At 55.2% G+C, this 18,327-nt stretch overlaps 1 protein-coding gene and 1 long non-coding RNA gene across 2 annotated transcripts in view; both read left to right on the top strand.

Annotated features, from left to right (window-relative positions):
* LOC146404936 (uncharacterized) overlaps positions 1–18,327 on the top strand; it is a 639,839-nt gene that overhangs the window by 510,339 nt on the left and 111,173 nt on the right. The window lies entirely within an intron of this gene.
* Positions 11,949–16,432, top strand: GDF7 (growth differentiation factor 7). Its single transcript, XM_003354910.5, has 2 exons — positions 11,949–12,405; positions 15,092–16,432. The coding sequence occupies exons 1-2, from the start codon at positions 12,015–12,017 to the stop codon at positions 16,048–16,050; spliced, it is 1,350 nt and encodes a 449-aa protein (XP_003354958.2). The 5' UTR covers positions 11,949–12,014; the 3' UTR covers positions 16,051–16,432.

Genomic DNA, 18,327 nt, shown 5'->3' with positions numbered 1-18,327 from the left:
CACCGCAGTCCCAGGACGTGACAAGTTGGCGGGGATTCCGAGGGAGCGTCTTGGATTAAAAGGTGACAGGAAGCACAGGCTCTGGGGAATCCTCAGGAATTCCCAGTGTCAGGGGCGAAGCAATTCCAGGCTTTTCGTTTGGACATTAAAGGAACAAGGGCTGCGGAAGGCTGGCAAGCTTAGCCACCAGGGAAACAGAACTTACTCCATGGCTTTGCCATCTGCCACTAAACTGTCCCAGGAAGGCTGGAGGTGGCTTCCCAAGCCCTTGCCAGCCCTGGATTCATTATCTTAAATCTTCTGACTTGGTTAAATGAAAAAATGGCATTTCTTGTTTGAGGAGTAGGAGTACATTTATTTGATTCCTCGTGAGGTTAAATATATGTTTAACCAGTTTGTCCATCTTAGAATGTTTCTTTGTAACTCTCCTGTTTATTTCCTTTCACATCTAGAAAAGTCGTTTTGTTTCTTGTTGATTTGTAGGAATGCTTGATATATTTAAGATACTAACCCTTTGTGATAAATATTAGCCCCTCTTTTTTTTTTTTTTTTTTTTTTTGTCTTTTTGCCTTTTCTAGGGCCACTTCCTGCGGCATATGGATGTTCCCAGGCTAGGGGTCTCATTGGAGCTGTAGCCGCTGGCCTACACCACAGCCACAGCAATGTGGGATCTGAGACACATCTGCGACCTACACCACAGCTCACGGCAACGCTGGATCCTCAACTCACTGAGGGAGGCCAGGGATCGAACCCACAACCTCATGGTTCCTAGTCGGATTCGTTAACCACTGAGCCACAATGGGAACTCCGAATGTTAGCCCCTCTTTATCTTTTGATTATTCCCCACCCCCAAGTGTTTATTTGGAAAAAGGTTCAAATTCCACAGAAAAGTGGAAGAGTTCATACTACTACGTCTGTACACCCTTCTCCTAAATTGGGTTCCTGCTGAGAGGGAATCGGTGGGAATATCCCCCCTCCCCTGGCGATTCTACCGATAGGAGTGGGAGGGTCAGGGCTGGCTGGAGGGATCTGAGTGCGATGCAGTGACCATAGGGGCCCCAGCCCATCACAGGGGGAGCTGGGGTGACCCTCCTGAGTTCCCCTGAATTGAGACAAGTGGGTGTACTTTTATACCCCCACATTGACCTGTGCTGGATGGTCCCAGGGAGGCCAAGGCAGGTCCCAGAGAGGACAGAGCAGAGAACTGCTGACCTCCCCAGCAGCAGGGATGAGCCCTTCAGCCCTGGAGAGGGGAGGGGACTGCACCTCTCAGAGACACGGCAGAATGGTTAACCCTGCCTCATGTGCTTCATCCTTTCTATCTCTCTGTGTGTTTTTCCCAAAACATTTAAGAGTTGTAGGCATCATGACATTCGTTTAAAATACTTCAGCATGTGCTTTCTTAGAAACGGACCATTCTCTGGAATAAGATGTGGTACCTATATACAAAGGAATACTACTCAGCCATAAAAAAGAATGAAATCATTTGCAGCAACAGGAATGCAACTAGAAATTATCACACTAACTGAAGTCAGTCAGAAGAAGAAAGACAAATACCGTATGATATCACATATGTGGAATCTAAAATAGGGCACATATGAACCTATCTACAAAATAGAAGCAGACTCACAGACATAGAGAACAGACGTGTGGTTGCCAAGGGGGAGGAGCAAGAGAGTGGGATGGATGGACGGGGAGTTTGGGGTGCGGAGATGTCAAGTAGTCCATTTAGCATGGCTGAACCAGGTCCTACTGAATAGGACGGGGAGCTACAGCCAATCTCTTGGGACAGAACCTGATGAAAGATAATACAGGAAAAGGAATGGATGTATGTGTATGACTAGGTCACTTTGCTGTACAGCAGAAATTGGCACGACATGGCAAATGAATGATACCTTAATTAAAAATGTTAAAAAATTTTAAAAAGAAACAGTATGCTCTTTTATAACCACAATGTTATAGTTGACCTGAGGAAATTTGACATCGAGACGATGCTATCACTTAGCATACCATCGTATTCCAATTTGTCCAGCTGTCCCAATAATGTCTTTTATTTATAAGTTCTTCCTCCACCCCCTGCCACCTGTCCAGACCTGGATGGAGGGCTGTGTATTGCATGTAATGGTCGAGCCCCTTCACCTATTTTATTCTGACAGCTCCCTGGCTTTCCCGTCATCCATGACACTGACACCTTTGAGGGGCTGACGCCGATGGTTCCAGTGCTCCTGGGCAGGGACTTACCTAATTCATTTCGTGGTCGGATGCGGGTGATATCTAACAGGAGCACCACACTGGTGAGCAGATCAGGGGGACATGTGATGCCAGTGTCCCCATGGTCTGTGATGTTGAGGGGGGTCATTTGGTTAAAGTCAATCCTGTTTTCAGATTTTTTTTTACATGCACATTTTAAGATTTTTAAAGTAGTTCCAACCATGGAAATGTCTCTCGGTGCGTTTTACAATGAAATCATATTTAGAAAAGTGCTTCTTACCCCAGACTATATAAATATGCACATATTTCCTCCAAAGATATTTTCTCCTGGGAGTTGCCTGGTGGTCAAGTGGTCAAGGATTCAGCATTGTCACCGATGTGCCTGGGGTTCAATCCGTGGCCTGGGAACTTCCGCATGTTGTGGCGTGGCCAAAAAACACACCACCACCAACAAACACACTTTCTTCAATCAATTCCTGGCTTCACTAAGAACTAATTTTGGATTATGTTGTGAGATAAAGGTAATTTTTTTTTCTCAAAAAGCTTAGTCAAATCCCTGGTATCATTCATTAGTAAGTGTTATTAAATACTTCAACCTTTCTGCCACTGGAATTGTCACCATTATTACATTTTAAATATATACAAACGTTGTGCTTTGCTTCTCGACTCCCGATTCTGTTGTCTTGATCTGTCAATTCTGCTGTGAGTGCTACACGAAAATTTGTTTATATTGATATCTGATGGTAAGGAAGCCCTCCAAGGAGGATTTATTGTTTTATGATGTAAAAATGTGAATCTGTTTTTAGACAGAGCAGAAAGAAATGAGAGAGACCCCCCAGGGAGATAAGAGGGCTGGGATACAGAGCATGGGCAGAAGGACAGTGACAGACACAGGGACAGCTGGACAGACACACGTCCATCAGTGTGGCCTGACCTTCGGTGTGGCCACCTGAGAGTCTGCCCCTTTCTCTCCCTCTACTCTGCCCACTTGTATTCCAGCATCCAATATTTTGTGGGCATCTTTCTGTACCATGCACCGAAATTTTTTTGGTTTGTTTCTGCATGTGCAGCATGCAGAAGTTCCCAGGCCAGGGGTCAGACCTGTGCCACAGCAATGACAATGCCAGATACTTAGCCTGCTGAGCCACCAGGGAACTCCAATCTAGTTCATGCTTCTAAGAGGGAGGGACATGGATTCATGGGTGAGGATGTAGCACACTTTAATTTGCCTTTTAAATACCACTTGGTCCTTCCTGATTTTCACTATTACCTCAATTTTTAAATCCCTGTATATTTATCTCCACTTCTGTGAGTGTACCTATAACTAAATAAATTCCTACAAGTGAAAGCACTGAACCAAAGGATTTCCTGCTTTAAAACCTTGCTGCTGTCACACTGCTCTTGGAAAGTCTCTCTGAACTTATATTCAACGGTATAGAGAATGCCCACTTGTTTCTCCTCTCACCAGTGATGGATTTTTATCTTCAGTTTTATTCACCTGAGAAGTAAAGAAAAATGGTACTTCACTACTCTTTTAATTTGTAATGCTTTGCTGGTGACTTTGGGGATTTTGCTTGTGTCACCCTATGTTTTTCTAACTCAGATTTGTGCCCCCAGTAATCAGGATGAACTTTTCGACAAGAGTCCCCCCAACTCTGTGCAAGCTGGGAAGCCCATCTGGAAGGACAGACCCAGCCGGGGCTCTGCCCTAAACTAAGGTATTATTTAGAGTTGCATCAGCTTCCTAGGAAAGTGGGAAGCACTTGGCGGTTGCCGTGGCCTGGGGACAAGTCCCCAGGGTGGTAGACTGCCTCATCCTTTGCAGGGCAGGCTGAGACACTGACCCCTGACAAGCTTGCGGCTGCCTTTGCCACATGGGCCAGAAGACCAGGGACAGGCCACCCAACTTGAGGATGCCAGGTTCAGGGTCAGCCCCGTGATGCTCCCAGTTGACCCTCTGCTGTGGGAACCAATGTCCTTTCGGTCCCAATGACCTCATCCTCTGGGGTGTTTGCAAGGTCTCATTCCCTGGACCAGGGGACACCACTTCTGGGTCCTCCGCCTCTTACCTGACTCTGTTAGCGCCTGTCTTCCTGGCTGGAGAAGACAGTCTGGTTCCCTATCCACCGTGTGTCTGGAACGGAAACCCCACGCTCCTCGCTGCTGATGACTGGAGGACAGCGCAGCACCGCACATTCTCAAAGTCACCAGTTTTTCTTCCAAGAGGAGTTTGTTTGGTTTTAGTCTTTTTTTAATGAATTTTGTTACATTTATTGTCGCACGACAATCACCACAACCTGATTTTACAGCATTTCCATCCCAAACCCCCAGTGCCTCCCCCCACCCCCCACCCTGTCTCATTTGGAAACCGGAAGTTTTTAAAAGTCTGTGAGTCAGGATCTGTTCTGCAGAGAAGTTCATTGGATCCTTTTTTTTAGGTTGTGTCCACAAAAGTCTCCAAGAAAATCGAGTGGAGACACAACTTCTGGCTACGGGTATTCACAGTATTGCAGACGGGCAAGTCGAAGAGGGGCAATGCCTCAAAGACAGTGGTGGCCCCACCGAGGAGACTGGCTGGACAGGTTAGACTAGGCTTCCAACTGGTTAAACCAAGACTCACCTAATCAGAAAACAGAAAAAGCCACTAATTTGGGGGCGAGGCACGATGGTACGGACTTCACCTTCTTTGCTTCCTTTATTCTTTGGCACATCTGGCAGGTAGGAGTTCCTGTCTCCATTTACAGATGAAAAGGTGGAGGATGCCTGGTTGGTTAGCTTAACCAGGGTCACAAAGCTAGCCACCCCAAAGGTGCTTTGGAAGCCATGTCTTTATCATAACCCCGTACACTAGTTTCTTTCCTGACCTCAGTAAGGCACCTGGTCCTTGTCGCCTCAACACCCAGGATTCCTTAGAGCACCAGGTGGGCAGGTTCAACTGTGGGGTTCCTGAGTCTTCACCCAGACTGGCTTGGTTTTTGTATTTCAGGGCAGTTCAGCCCCACTGTGATGTTATTAGAAACATTAACCAGCAGATGGCAGTATCTGCCAGCCCTCTGCCGCTGGTCCCAAACCCAAGGAAGGGCTTTGAGAGGTCCCGTGTGAAACGTCTGGAAAAGAAGCTCCCTTCTCCCCTCTTCTCTGTCCCCTCCCCTCCCCCCTAAGGGTAGGCCAAGCCGGTGGCGGGGGCCGGGCTGCAGCTGTCTGGGCGTGGATGCCAGAGCTGTTGCCCGGGGTTACCTGGTACAAAAAAGCAGCCGTAGATTGAGCATAGCAAATTCTTTCGAGCCCAAGGAAGCCCAGACCTGGGCATCAGACGGAGCTGAGCCAGAGCCCTGCTGGAATCTTCCCGCCCCCACAGCCCCATCCTAGGTCTTTCTTCAGGAGAGGCCTGCAGCACATCTCCGGCTGAATGGACAACAGCACCACCAGATGCGGTGGGAGGTGGCTCCCTCTAAGGGCTGTTGTCACCATCTCCCTCCCCTCCCCCTCCCAGGGGCACCATCCTCAGGGGCCGGGCGCCAGCCTAACCCTGCCTCCTTGCCACTAATCCTCTCTGGCTCTGAATCACAACAGTCATGATGGGTCCGGACCACAGGCAGGCTCCCAGCTGGGTCCCTGGTGCCAGGCCCCATCCTCACACGTGCCATCTCTCACAGGTGGACCCTCGGTGGATGTTAGATTGTCAGCCTCGCCGTGCATGTGGGGGATTGAAAGCTCAGAACGGCCAAGGGACTTGTGGTCCAAAGTTAGAGTCCAGACTTGAATTCTGGTCTCTTGACTCTCAGGGGCCATCAACATCATAGCCAGAGGGCATCTGTTACCCCTTCCAAGACAGTGCCAGGCTGCAGAGACCCAGAGCCCCTAACAATGGACAGGCAGAAGCCGCACCCCCACATCGCCCAGGGCAGAGCTGGATGAGACCTGCTGGGCCGCAGGGAGAACAAAGGCACAGATCACAGAGGGGCCCCAACATCCCTGATGGCTGTGATGCCAGGTGACAGTCCCCTCCTTGGGGACTTGCCTGCCCTCCAAGGCGATCAAGGTGGGCAATGCAAGGTGTAGAGCAGGGCATCGCTAAGGAACCTTCTCGTGCTCTTGCCATCAGACAGGGAGCCTGGTGTCCGCAGTGGCTCCAGGCTGAGCAGGCCTGACTCCAATTTCTGGGGCCTGAAGGTCACCACAAGGTGGCTCTAGCTGGCAGAAGCCAAGACTAACTTCTTAAGTGGCATCAACCCAGTGTGCCAGCTCATGTTTCCAGGTGGCTCATAACTCCTGGGAGCAGAGATGCCTTTGAGGGGTGTGGTGGCTCTGACAGGTGCCATGTGCAAACGTCCTCACCTCCCTCACCTTCAGAAGGCTGCCTGCGACAGCGAGGGAGCTCCCTCTGAAACCAGAATGGCCCTGTGGGGCTCCAGGGTGCAGGAGCCTTTCCGTATCCCCCATTTCTGGTTCTTAGGAAATGGGCCTCCTTCGGCCACCATGACCTTCCTGAGTCCCTAGGGACAGGTTCCGACAGTTGCTGATCAGGGGAGGGAGGAAAGTCAAGCAACAATAGCACGGTCTGGGGGCAGGATCCCGGTTCCCTCTCAAGAGATACACATAACACAGGCATCTTACACACCTAAGAGAAAAGTTACAATGCTTGTGCTTCTTTTAGAAATGACTGCTTTAAAACTGAACAGCTGAGAGTGCTTCTTTGTCCTTCTCCCTGATGGAATTACACCCTAAACACAATCACCCGTAAGCTAAAGATTAGGCAGCCTGAGCATAATTGCCTGTGGGTTAAAGGCTGTTAGCACATTATGTTTTTCAGGAACTTTCCTCATTTTTTCTAATCTCTGATCCATATGCCCTTTTCACAAGTAGCGTTATTCCAGGCAATGACCCAGAAGCCCACCGTCGTGAGCACACCGCCATCTCCCGACTCCAGCTTTGATGACTAACATTCCCCCCAGGAAAGAAGAATGCATATTTGTCCCAATCCTGATTCCTATCTAAAAACCTGTTTCTCTCCTTTTTACTATAAAACTCCTTGCAATTCTTTCTAAGGGGGGGGGGCACAGTCTCTAGGGCGTTAGCCTGCTGGGACCCTCCTTTGCCTGGCAAAGCAGTAAAGCTATTTTTTTTTTCTCCTTTACCCCAAACTCTGTCTCTGTGTTTTAATTCGGCATCTGCAGACAGAGGCTGAATTCTGGCATCACCATCTCTGCAGGTATATAAGCACAGCCTGGACAGCAGCTTGGGATGGATCAGGCATAATATGGAACGTTGGCCCAAATAACCCCAAATATTCCTTCAGATCCTTGGATTCTAGGACCTGAGTCAGAAACCCGGTAGTCAGAGAAAGCAAACAGCTTCTGCAAAGGACGATGAGTGGTGAGGGGCTAAGTGCTCACGCTCACCTAGAGGGAAGGACCTGGGGTGAGAACGTGGGGACCGTGGGGATGGTGGGGACTGTTCGTCCCCCTCCTCCCCCCATCACAAAACACCCACCTTCAACCAGGCTGCTTTCCCCTTCTCCCTCTGTTGGAGCCAAACTCACCTCCCCTGTTTGAGGAGGTAAAGCTGAAGCCTGGAGCTCTTGGGGTGGGGGGTGGGGGACCGTCTTCAGACTGATGAAGAGCAGAAGTTAGGACGGCCTGCCCCCCGCCTCATCACCAGCTGCCCTGTGCCTGCTGGTGCAACACAGAGGAAGAGGAACCCACCTTCAAAGTGCGCTCAGCAGCAGGAAGGGCACGGCCTCTGGGTCTCCAGGGAGCGCCACCTCTCTCCTGCCCACCTACCTGCCAAAGGCTTCCCATGTCCCCCAGGACGGAGCCTCAGGCAAGCCTGAGCCAGTCTGGCACTGGTGGCCCCGTAGTGCCCCCTGCTGACCAGGAAGCCTCATCTTCATCGAGTCAGGGATGGAGGGCTGGCGCCCCTGGTCTCGTGTTTCTCTGTCCTCAGGGAAGGCACCTCTTCATTCTGGGCTGACGCTCAGACGTGGGTCCGGGGAGCCCTGGGAGGGGCATCTGGAGACCGGGGTCAAGTCAAGCCCTGGCTGTGGGCCTGACCCGCTAGGCCAGCCGGTCGCCGCGTGTAAACTTAGCTGCTGGACCACATGCTCCAACGAGCCCGTCCTGCTCTGAGCTCTGTGGCTTCTCCAGCCGCGGGCAGGCCCTGCTGCTGTGGTGGGTGTTGTGAGCTCCCAGCAGACACCAGAGTAGGATGGAGCCCCCGAGGCGATGTCTTCGTAATCTTCACTGAGAGTTCTTTTTCTGCTAAGAATTTTCCAGAGAGCTTGTGAGGAAAGGCTGGGCAGTCTGCCTCTCCGCTGAGGTTGGAGAGGTTGTTGCAGGCCCAGCCCACCTCACTTGGGGGCAGCGAGGTTTCCACAAAGAGGACTCCGGGCACCTCTCAGCAGGTGACCTGGGCAAGCTGTTAAATGTTTTCGTGACTCAACTTTCTCTGTCTATAAAATGAGAATAACAATACTTACCTTACAGGACAGAGCAGTGGCAAGAATGAAGTGACAGGAGGTGGGTTAACCAGTTGGCAGGATGCCTGGCATTTGGAGGAGAACAAGTGGTTGCTATTATCATTTGAGGGGAAGAAGAGGGTGCCAACCGTGGCCCCAGCTTCCCTCCGCCTCTCTCCTCTGGGCTCTGGTTCAGTGTGTCCTCTGCTGATCAAAAAGGATCCACCTCCCATCACTTTGCTCTGAACCACCTGACAGTGCACCACATACTCACGTGCATTTATACATTTACGTGTCTTGATCTCTTTTGGTTTTTTAATTTTTATTTATTTATGTATTTATTTTTGCTTTTTAGGGCTACACTCTTAGCATATGGAAGTTCCCAGGCTAGGGGTCAAGTCAGAGCTGCAGCTGCCAGCTTACACCACGGCTCACCACAACGCTGGATCCTTAACCCACTGAGTGAGGCCAGGGATTGAACCCGCATCCTCGTGGATACCAGTCAGGTTTGTAACCCCCTGAGCCACATCGGGAACTCTCTCTATTGTCTATTCTGTTCTTCAGAAAGCTCCATGCATTTGTCCTGTGCATGGCTGAATCTACAGCACACAGCTGCTCACTGTAGATATTTACTAGAAAGAAGGAATGAAGAGAGAGATGGATAAATGAAGAATGACTGCATCATTGCCCCATTTTTCAGACCAAGAAACACAGGTGAAAATGGCGAAGGCCTGGCTCAAGCGCACACAGATGGTGGGGGGTGGCTCCAGCGGCATCTGCCACCCCCCTACTCCCAGCATCCTCCTCCAGAGCCTTCCAGTGCCTAGAAGCTGGTTCTCGCTCAGCCATCATCACCTTGGGGAGCCAGAACAGCCTGAGAGGGACAAGGCTACGGAGCCTCTGTGCCAGCCTGTTATCCTGGATGCGCACAAACTTCCTGAAGTGAGGATCCCCCCATTTTACGGATGAGGAAATTCAGTCTCAAAGAAGCACCGCGGCCTGCTCCCACAGGCACAGCAAGGGCACAGAGATCCCAACCCAAGCCGAATTCCTAACCCCAAGGTGGCTTCAAGGTGGAAATGTCATGTAATTAACAAACACTTATTTGGCACCTGCTATGCCAAGCCAGTGCCAGGGCCCTTTCATTTTCTCCCTCACACAGTTGGAGAGACTGAAGGCCGGATGATGCAAGGGACTGGCTGTTAAGAGATCAACGTCAGGACCAGACCCAGGAGTACTTGACCCCAGCTCAAGTTTCCAGGGTGTTTGCAAAAGTCATAGTCGAAGTAATCTGCAAAACATCCAAAGACTGTTCATGCGTAGCTGCAGGACGAAAGGAGGCCAAGAAAGATAGCAGGGACCCAGCACCAGCATCCTCCGACAGACTGCCAGCCGCTGGGCTTTGACTATTTTGAGGGACCAGCGTCTCTAGGGGTCGGCTCTGACCGACCACCTGGGTGGGTTCCTGCAGGACCGCTCTGTGCCGGAACCACCCAGAGAGGGAGACCCATGACCTCGGCTCCGTCGAGGTTCTCCATCCTCGGTCCCCAAAGTAGGACGGATTAACGTAGGAGTCCTGGTCATCCCAGCCCCCCACCGCCCCTCCTGCCCAGACATTCCCCGCCCTAACACTGGACCTTTCTCCTCCGCCAGCCTGATCCGCCTGGAGTCCCCGAGTTGTGACCCCTTGCCAGGCCCCTTCTGCCCCCATATACCCCCAAGTGGTGAGTGGCCCAAAGTCCCAAACTGAGCCGGCACTGGGACACCGCGGCGGTCAGCACAGCGACGACGGAGGACTCGCTTGGGACGAAGCAGCAGGTTCAGGGGAACTCGGAAGCCTGGGCCACAGTTGGCCCAGGAACTCCCCCGAGATGGGGCGTCTTTCGTGGGTCAGAGTGCGGGGCAGCCGGGCTGGAGTCGGGACCAGCCGGCTTTTGGGTCGAATCGCCCACTCCAAGTAACCATGACGCACCGCCCCCACCTAGAGTTCGAGTTCGGTAGCAAATACAGTTTTAAAAGAAAAACACGCGCCTACCCGGCTGCGGGGGATCGGTGCAACTCAGGCCCTCCGTCTGCCTAACAGAGGATCGTCCATCCGCTGGGCTTCCTCGCACTCGAAGGATGTCCAGGGAGCTGGTGGAGCCGCGCCAACACCCGCCGACGACCTCCCTCCGCGGCGCGTCTCCCTGAAATGTGGCCTCCGGGACCTACTCCTGCAGGCTGCGGACCCAAGAGCCCCGCTGCCCGCGCGACTCTGCTCCAGGGGCGACCTCTTCACCCACCCACCACCCTGAGCAAGAAGCAAGTATGGAGGCTCCACCCGGAGCCTCTTCACCCCCCGCCCTCCTGGCTCTGGCCGCGCCCCAACAGACCTGGTAGCCCGTTTCCGTTAGCAGGGCCCCCCGGGAGGCGGGCAGAAGGTCCTCAATTTCGACGACGCATAGATGAACTCGAGGAGTGGCTCCCGCTCGGGAGTCCCCTCATCACCCCGGGGCTGCCTTCGTAGGTCCTGGGCTCCTTTAAGATCTTGGCTCCCGTCTAAGCGCGTGTCCCGTGCCCAAACTTTTGCTCTTCGACCGTCGGTCCTGGTCCATCTGTCTTTCCGGCCTACCCTTCCAGCCGCTGGCCTTCTCTTCCCTACGGGTCCCCTCCCCTGCTCTGGCCTCCCGCCCCGATCTTTGGAGGCTGGGCCAGGGTGGGGGACCGCCGAGCCCGTGATCAAAAACGCTCTTTTGTGGCAACCCTGCGCGCACTTGTGGCCTCCACGCACCCTGTGGTCTCTCTGGGCACGTTGGCCACCGGGCGGTGGCACGGCCAGAAGGGGCCGACCCCTCTGCCGCCCCACCTCCGGCGTCTCAGGCACCCACGGAATTGGAGCGGGGAGAGGGCGGGTGCTTCTCCTTAGGGGAGTGGGGAAGGAGCTGGGCGGGTACGCTCGATGCCCCGGAGCCTCGGACTCCGAGGGGCGCGTTTGGCCTGGGCGCAGCGTGGGCGGAGGGGGTGGCAGTGCCGCGGGGAAGGGAGGCGGGGCCCGGGTTTGTGGCGGGAGCCTTCGGCGGGTGACACTCTCGCCTGGCGAGAGTGGGGGCGAAGCGCTTGGGTAGGGGGAGGAGGCTCGGACTCTGGACTCGGCGTACGGCCGGGGTAGGGGGCGCGGCGCTGCCGCTGCAGCGTTCAGCAGGGGGCGCTGCTCCGGGCGCTGGGCGGGGGTGGGGTGGGAGAGGAGGGGGGGCCGCAGCTTGCTGCGCACACTTCCCCCATTATTAAACACTATGTTCAAAAGGCGCCGGGGGACTTCCCGAAGCCACGGAGCCCGCGCCGCCCGCCCGCCTGGCCCTCGGAGCCCATGGACCTGAGCGCGGCCGCCGCGCTGTGCCTCTGGTTGCTGAGCGCCTGCCGCCCCCGCGACGGGCTCGAAGCGGCCGCCGTGCTGCGAGCGGCCGGGGCAGGGCCGGCCGGGAGTCCGGGGGGCGGCGGCGGCGGCCGGAGGACCCTCGCCGCGGCTGCGGGCGCCTCCGCTGCCCCGGCCGCCGCGGCTCCCGGGCCCAGCGCTGCGCGCCGCGCCGCGGGCTCCGGCTTCAGGAACGGCTCGGTGGTGCCGCACCAGTTCATGATGTCGCTTTACCGCAGCCTGGCCGGGAGGGCTCCGACCGGGGCCGTCGCCGCCTCCACCTCGGGTGCTGGCCGCCACGGCCGCGCTGACACAATCACCGGCTTCGCAGACCAGGCGACCCAAGGTACTCACGCCTCCACTGCGCCCGTCCATCCTGTCTGGTCCTAGGCTGCGGCCGCCGCCGGAGCCGTGTCCCTGCTCCATTCCATTCCAGGAGCTGGGTCTCCGCACGTCCCAGCTTCAGGTGCTAGAGAAAGAAACTTCGCCGAGGCCCACGCACCCGAACCCGCAGCGCCTGGACTGTGGCTAGAGCCGCGGCAGCTCGCGGGGCCAAGCCCCAAAGGGCCGAGCCGGTCCCTCTGCCGGGTTGCCCTGGTCGTGTCGGCCGGCGGGTCCCCTCGAGGAGGCAGGCTGAGTTGGAGATCCGGAGAAGCAAGGATGGGGTCCGGCTCGGAGGGACTGCGCAATGGTAGTGGGTGCGGCTGCTTCATTGCTCGGCAGCTCCCAGTCTTGCGGGGGCCGCACAAAAAGACTGGGGAGCACCGAGGGGAACGCTGGACAGAACAGGCATCAGGCTGTAAATGGCTCTGGAGAGGCTGGCGGCATCCCCAGGTGTGAGGAGGGCCCTTTTCAGCAGGCTGCGTCTGGGTGGAGGTGTGTAGCTCTGGGTGCCTGGCTTGCGCTGGGCCCCGGGGGAGCCAGAGTGGAGGACTCGGGCTGTGTAGAGAGGAGAGGACGGCCAGCGACCGTGCAGGAATGCAGGCCTCTCTGGGACAAGCACCCCACCTTACTCTGCCCTGAGCCCTCCAAAGGTAGGATGTGGGTGAGGCTGTGGTGGTTGGTGTGTGTCATCTGGATTGTATTAATCTCTATTGAAGCCATTAATGCAGACAGATAGGGAAAATTTAACTAATTTCAGGCGGAAATGCAAGTAATTTCTCCCTTAATTCTATCCAGCCAGAGTCTCAGCATGGAAGGCAGGAGGGAAAGAAAGACAAATAGGATAGGAAAGTAAGTGCTGCTGCAATCCAGGCCCTGCCTGGAAGCCACTGGGGGGCTGTATGTGCCCGACTCTAGCCAGGGAGAGCAGGGGAGAGCGGCCAAGTGACCACATCTCCCAGCCCCTCCAGCACAAAGGTCTATGTAGACTGCTTTATTTAGGATACAGGCATCCTGGGCCCAAATAGCCCTATAGTCTGGTGGCAATTTTCAGTTTTCTCTGAGGGCCTGGCATGCCCCCTGGGACAGGATGCTAGGGCACATAGGGAGCCTGAGTCCTGGGTACAGAGCCAGGGAGGGCCCTGGACCTCATGCTGCTGGTTGGGCTGCCAGATGTGAGAGAGGAGAGGTGTGCAGGGTCCTGAGATTGAAGAGGTACCCAGATGCTCCTTACTAGGTCAAGTTAGGCCTCAGCCTGGGCTAAATCCTTTCCTGGGGAGCTCTGCTTGGTGGGCCAGGCTAGTAAGGCCGCCTTGCCTTCCTCCCTCTGGAAGGAGAGGGTGCAGTGGCAGCACCTCACTGAAGCTTGGAGAGGCTGCCAGAGAAGCTCAGAGAAAGTGCTTGGGTGAGCAAGCCCTTGGGAGAAAGCGTGGGGGTGGGGGTGGGGAGCACTTGTCCAGCGCCTCCCCTTCTTCCCAGTCCATCCGGAGCCTCAACTTGGAGCAGGGCTGCCTGAGGTCTCCTGAGGCCACTGGGCGCACCCAGACCTCAGACCCAGGAGTTGGTGGCCTGGCGACCGTGGCTGGTGAGCAAATCTCCCAAACTGGGGGAAGTCGGCACAGTTTCTCCGAGTTTGGGGCAAAACGAAACCATATGACCTTCTTCAAAGGGAGCTCCTTATCTGCCGCTTGGTGGAATTTCAACTTTTTTCTTCTTTCCGAGCCCCCAAAGAAAAAAGTGCCCACGACCAGAAATAAAATCCCGAAGCCTGAGATGAATCATAATTGGACGGAAAGAATAAGTCTGTGAAGGCACCAGCGCGTGCTTGCGCGGAGACCCCACTGGGTCCGCGGCCCCGCGCGGCCTCAGACTCTTCCCAGAAGGTTACTCGCGCTCCTTTGCCGCCTTGACCCTCCGTCGGAGATCGCCGAAACCCTGGGAGCCGCTGAGCCTGGAGTCCCGCTTCGCGACCAGGGGCTGAGCTTTGCTCTCCGGCAAAGCCAAGAGGCTGAAGGCACTGCAGGACCTGTACAGCTCTGCAGACGCATCCCCCTGCCGGGAGAACGTGGACGGCTGGAATGCCCAGGCCGGGCCGAGGGAGAGAGGTAGCAGGAGCAGTTTTCAGGGGACAAGAATTTTCCGTTTTCGCAGCACCGGGACTCTGAGGCTCTCTTGAGGATTCAGCAGGGCAATAACGAGCAGTCCTCGCACAGCGCGGAGCCTGTGACAGACAGTCGGCCTGACCTCTCGGTCTTGACTTCTGATGCGCCCAAACGTCCTTCTTTCCGCCACCGACCGAAAATCTGGCTTCCGACCGCGGCTTCGACAACCCTCGGCCCTGGGGCAGGCAGCGCAGCTGTACTGGTCTTAAGTCTTAGCCTCGGTGCGGGGGTGCGCTAAATTGATGTCCGTGGGCTGTCGGAACATCATTTGGCTGGATGAACCAAAGCTCAGGTCCTGGATAATCTGGGCGAAGGCGCCCTTTCTTCTGGGCCAGGCTGGCGGCTCTCAGGCTGGAGCCAAGCCGGCTCCAGAGAGCCTTGCTCCCACATCCAGGGCAGGTGGGCTATTTGCAGTTGGGGGGCCCCGCGGCCGCGGGCTCCAGCTTCGCTCTCACTCCACTCTTTTCTCTCTCTGCCCGTCCCCTGCAGACGAATCAGCAGCCGAGACCGGCCAGCGCTTCTTGTTCGACGTGTCCAGCCTTCCCGACGCCGACGAGGTGGTGGGCGCCGAGCTGCGAGTGCTGCGCCGCGAGTCTCCGGAGCCGGGTCCTGGCCGTGCGACCTCGCCGCTGTTGCTGCTGTCCACGTGCCCCGGCGCCGCCCGCGCGCCGCGCTTGCTGCATTCCCGAGCCGCCGAGCACCTGGAAGGAGCGCGCTGGGAGGTGTTCGATGTGGTGGACGCCGTGCGGCGCCACCGCTGGGAGCCGCGCGCCACCAGCGCGTTCTGCCTGTTGCTGCGCGGAGTGGTGGGTCCCGGGCGGGACCCGCTGGCACTGCGGCTGCTGGGCTTCGGCTCTAGTGGCGGAGACGGGGCAGCCGAGGAGGAGCGGGCGCTGCTGGTCGTCTCCTCCCGCACACAGAGGAAGGAGAGCCTGTTTCGGGAGATCCGTGCCCAGGCCCGCGCGTTCGGGGCTGCCTTGGCAGCTGAGCCGCCGCCGGACCCGGGACCCGCCATCGGGTCATCGACCGCGGTCATCGGCGGCCGCAGGCGGCGGCGGACGGCACTGGCCGGAGCGCGGGCGGCCCAGGGCAGCGGCGCGGGTGGGGGCCGGGGCCACGGGCGCAGAAGCCGGAGCCGCTGTAGCCGCAAGCCACTGCACGTGGACTTCAAGGAGCTGGGCTGGGATGACTGGATCATTGCGCCGCTGGACTACGAGGCGTACCACTGCGAGGGCGTCTGTGATTTTCCGCTGCGCTCGCACCTTGAGCCCACGAACCACGCCATCATTCAGACGCTACTGAACTCTATGGCGCCGGATGCGGCGCCAGCCTCCTGCTGCGTGCCCGCGCGCCTCAGCCCCATCAGCATCCTCTACATCGACGCCGCCAACAACGTGGTCTACAAGCAATACGAGGACATGGTAGTGGAGGCGTGCGGCTGCAGGTAGCATGAGGGCCAGGGAGGGGGCAGCCGTGCCACCAAGGACGCCCTGCTGAAGAGCAGCTGCGGGCCAAGCCTATCACCTAGTGTGCGGTGCACGTCGGAGTCTGGCCCGGAGCCCACACGGAGGAGGGAGAGCGCACGTTCACACAACACTCATACCCACACACTCACCACTCGGGCACACATTTATGGTGGAAGTATCCGAAAGCCCTAGGAAGAGATGACCTGACGCTACCGAATGTCACATACGTGTGTTTTGTAAACATCACCATTGCCCCATTTGGGGAGAGGATGATGTTTGCATTGCTGTTACAGTAACTGGCAGGGAATCGGGTAGGAATGGGTTAGGGAATTGGGGCTTCAGCATGGGGGAACTAAAGGGATCTTTGAGTAAGTCTTTTCTCACCCCTCCTCCGGCCGGGTTGGGGCTGAGTTCCCCGTATTGCACCTGGGACCGGCAGAGGGCTGTAAAGCCCTTTCTGAAGGTTTGTGTTGCATGGGGCCGTTTACTCTGGGGAGGAACCGCTGCAGAAGTCTTTATCTTTTTTCTTTAACTTAAAAAAAAAAATCTAACATGCTCCCTCAGTTTTGAAAGGGAACATTTGTTGGAAAGCCTGCACTGTTGAGCTTCCCAGATCTCTGCAAAGGTCAGCACCACTTAAAAAAAAAAAATCAGTTCCACTTGGGAATGATCTAGAAAGTGGAAAAAAATTGGGGGACGGGGAGTGAAATGGAGGAGAGGTTTTAAACTGCCCGTCTGACCTGACATGCCATCGAGGTGGAGGGACTTGTGCCAGTTTCTGCAGCTCCTAAGCTGTGTAGACCCAGGTGGCAGCAGTGCCTTGGGGGCCTGCAGGAGGAAGCTAGTGCAAGGTCTGGGATGGGGGGAAGGGGGCGCTATGGCTTTCCCTGGAGACCTGCGGAGGTTTTCCTAAGGAGCTGGGAGGAGGCTCCTAGGGCTTGAAAGAGTCGCAAAAGTGTCCTGGGGAAGGTTCCTGCCAAGGACTGGGGCAAGTCTGCCAGGTAGGCACAGCCTCCTCCACAGGGCACTCTTGGAGTGGCCAACATGTGCTTGCGCTTAGCTATCAAGTCTGTGTCGGCTTTTACACGCTTTCGCTGTGATGTTGCTGTAGTTTTTGGCAGAGCGATAGTAACGGGAAGTGAAGCCACACAAAAGTGCTTTTGTGAGATTTCAGCTCCCTACAACCCAGTGGTTCGGAGCAGGAGGAAGGTCGGCCCCTCCCCTCCTTGCTCAGTGGATGGGCATCAGAGTTTGGCTGCTGTGGTCCCTTCAGAAGGGGGGTGATGTGGGGGCCAGAGGTGGAAACCTATTTTGCCCCAAGGAGTCTTGCTGAGGGTAGGATTGTCTGCCTTTACAAAAAGGAGGTCGAACATGCCAGCCTTCATTGTTTGACGTGGCCCGTGGCTGCCTAGGGTCCTCTGTGGCCTGTGTAAATGGTTGGCAGAGGGAAGAGAGACAAGCTGGCTTACACCTGTCTGGGGCTCTGAGGGCTTCTTTGACAAACCCTGCAGCCCTCCTGGTAGCCCTGTTTAAGGCTGTGCTGGGCTTTCTCCTTTAGGGCCCTGAGAGGCATTCATTCTGCCTTTCTTGTCTTGGATGGGACGGTCCAGGACAATTTATACAAATTTTAATTCTCAGTGATTATACTCTCAGAGAGATTTAAGAGTTAGAGACAATTTATTTGAGTCCCACCTGAGTTCTTTTTACCTTTAAGATTCCCCCGAAGGAGGAGAAAGCACGTTTGTAGTATGTATTTATATGCTATGGCTGTGTGAGTATACACAACCAGAAAATGCAACAGTCTCTTCAGGTGAAAACAAACAAACAAATCCCAAAGTGGCTTCGGTCGTTCACGTCCATTCAGCTTCGGTGACTGGGCAGAGGCGGTCCCCTTACACTCACAAGTGTTGCCAGAGAAGCCGCACTCTCCTTTTCTAAACTATGATTTTAATAATGATTGCATGGTGATTGCTCTGATATCTGTCATAATGAAGAATTTTTAAAATGGTGCTAAAGTATGAAAAGTTGTGGTTTTAGAAGTTTTAGAAAGGGAGCTGGAAAACTATAGCTAAATATCATTTTGAAGAGATGCTAGGATATTTAATATCTTTGGACAAAAGCCAAGACTTTAATACTTTTTTAGTGCTTAGGAAAAACAATTTGGGGAAAGAAATGTCTTGATTTAGCCTGAGCTCTTTTTTTTTTTTTTTTTTTCTGTCTTGTTTGTTTTTTCAGGGCTGCACTTGTGGCATATGGAGG

Source organism: Sus scrofa, chromosome 3, assembly GCF_054392235.1.
Source record: "Sus scrofa isolate SSC_HxYL_T2T_F1_AM1 chromosome 3, Sscrofa_HxYL_maternal_Yorkshire_Landrace_v2.0, whole genome shotgun sequence".
Taxonomy (NCBI): domain Eukaryota; kingdom Metazoa; phylum Chordata; class Mammalia; order Artiodactyla; family Suidae; genus Sus; species Sus scrofa.
This window is presented reverse-complemented; position numbering and strand designations above follow the sequence as displayed.

Excerpts from the sequence above, each read along its gene's own strand:
- GDF7 (XM_003354910.5), top strand. The coding sequence starts at position 12,015 with ATGGACCTGAGCGCGGCCGCCGCGCTGTGCCTCTGGTTGCTGAGCGCC. Across the intron at positions 12,406-15,091 it reads CGCAGACCAGGCGACCCAAG|ACGAATCAGCAGCCGAGACC; the intron begins GTACTCACGCCT and ends CGTCCCCTGCAG.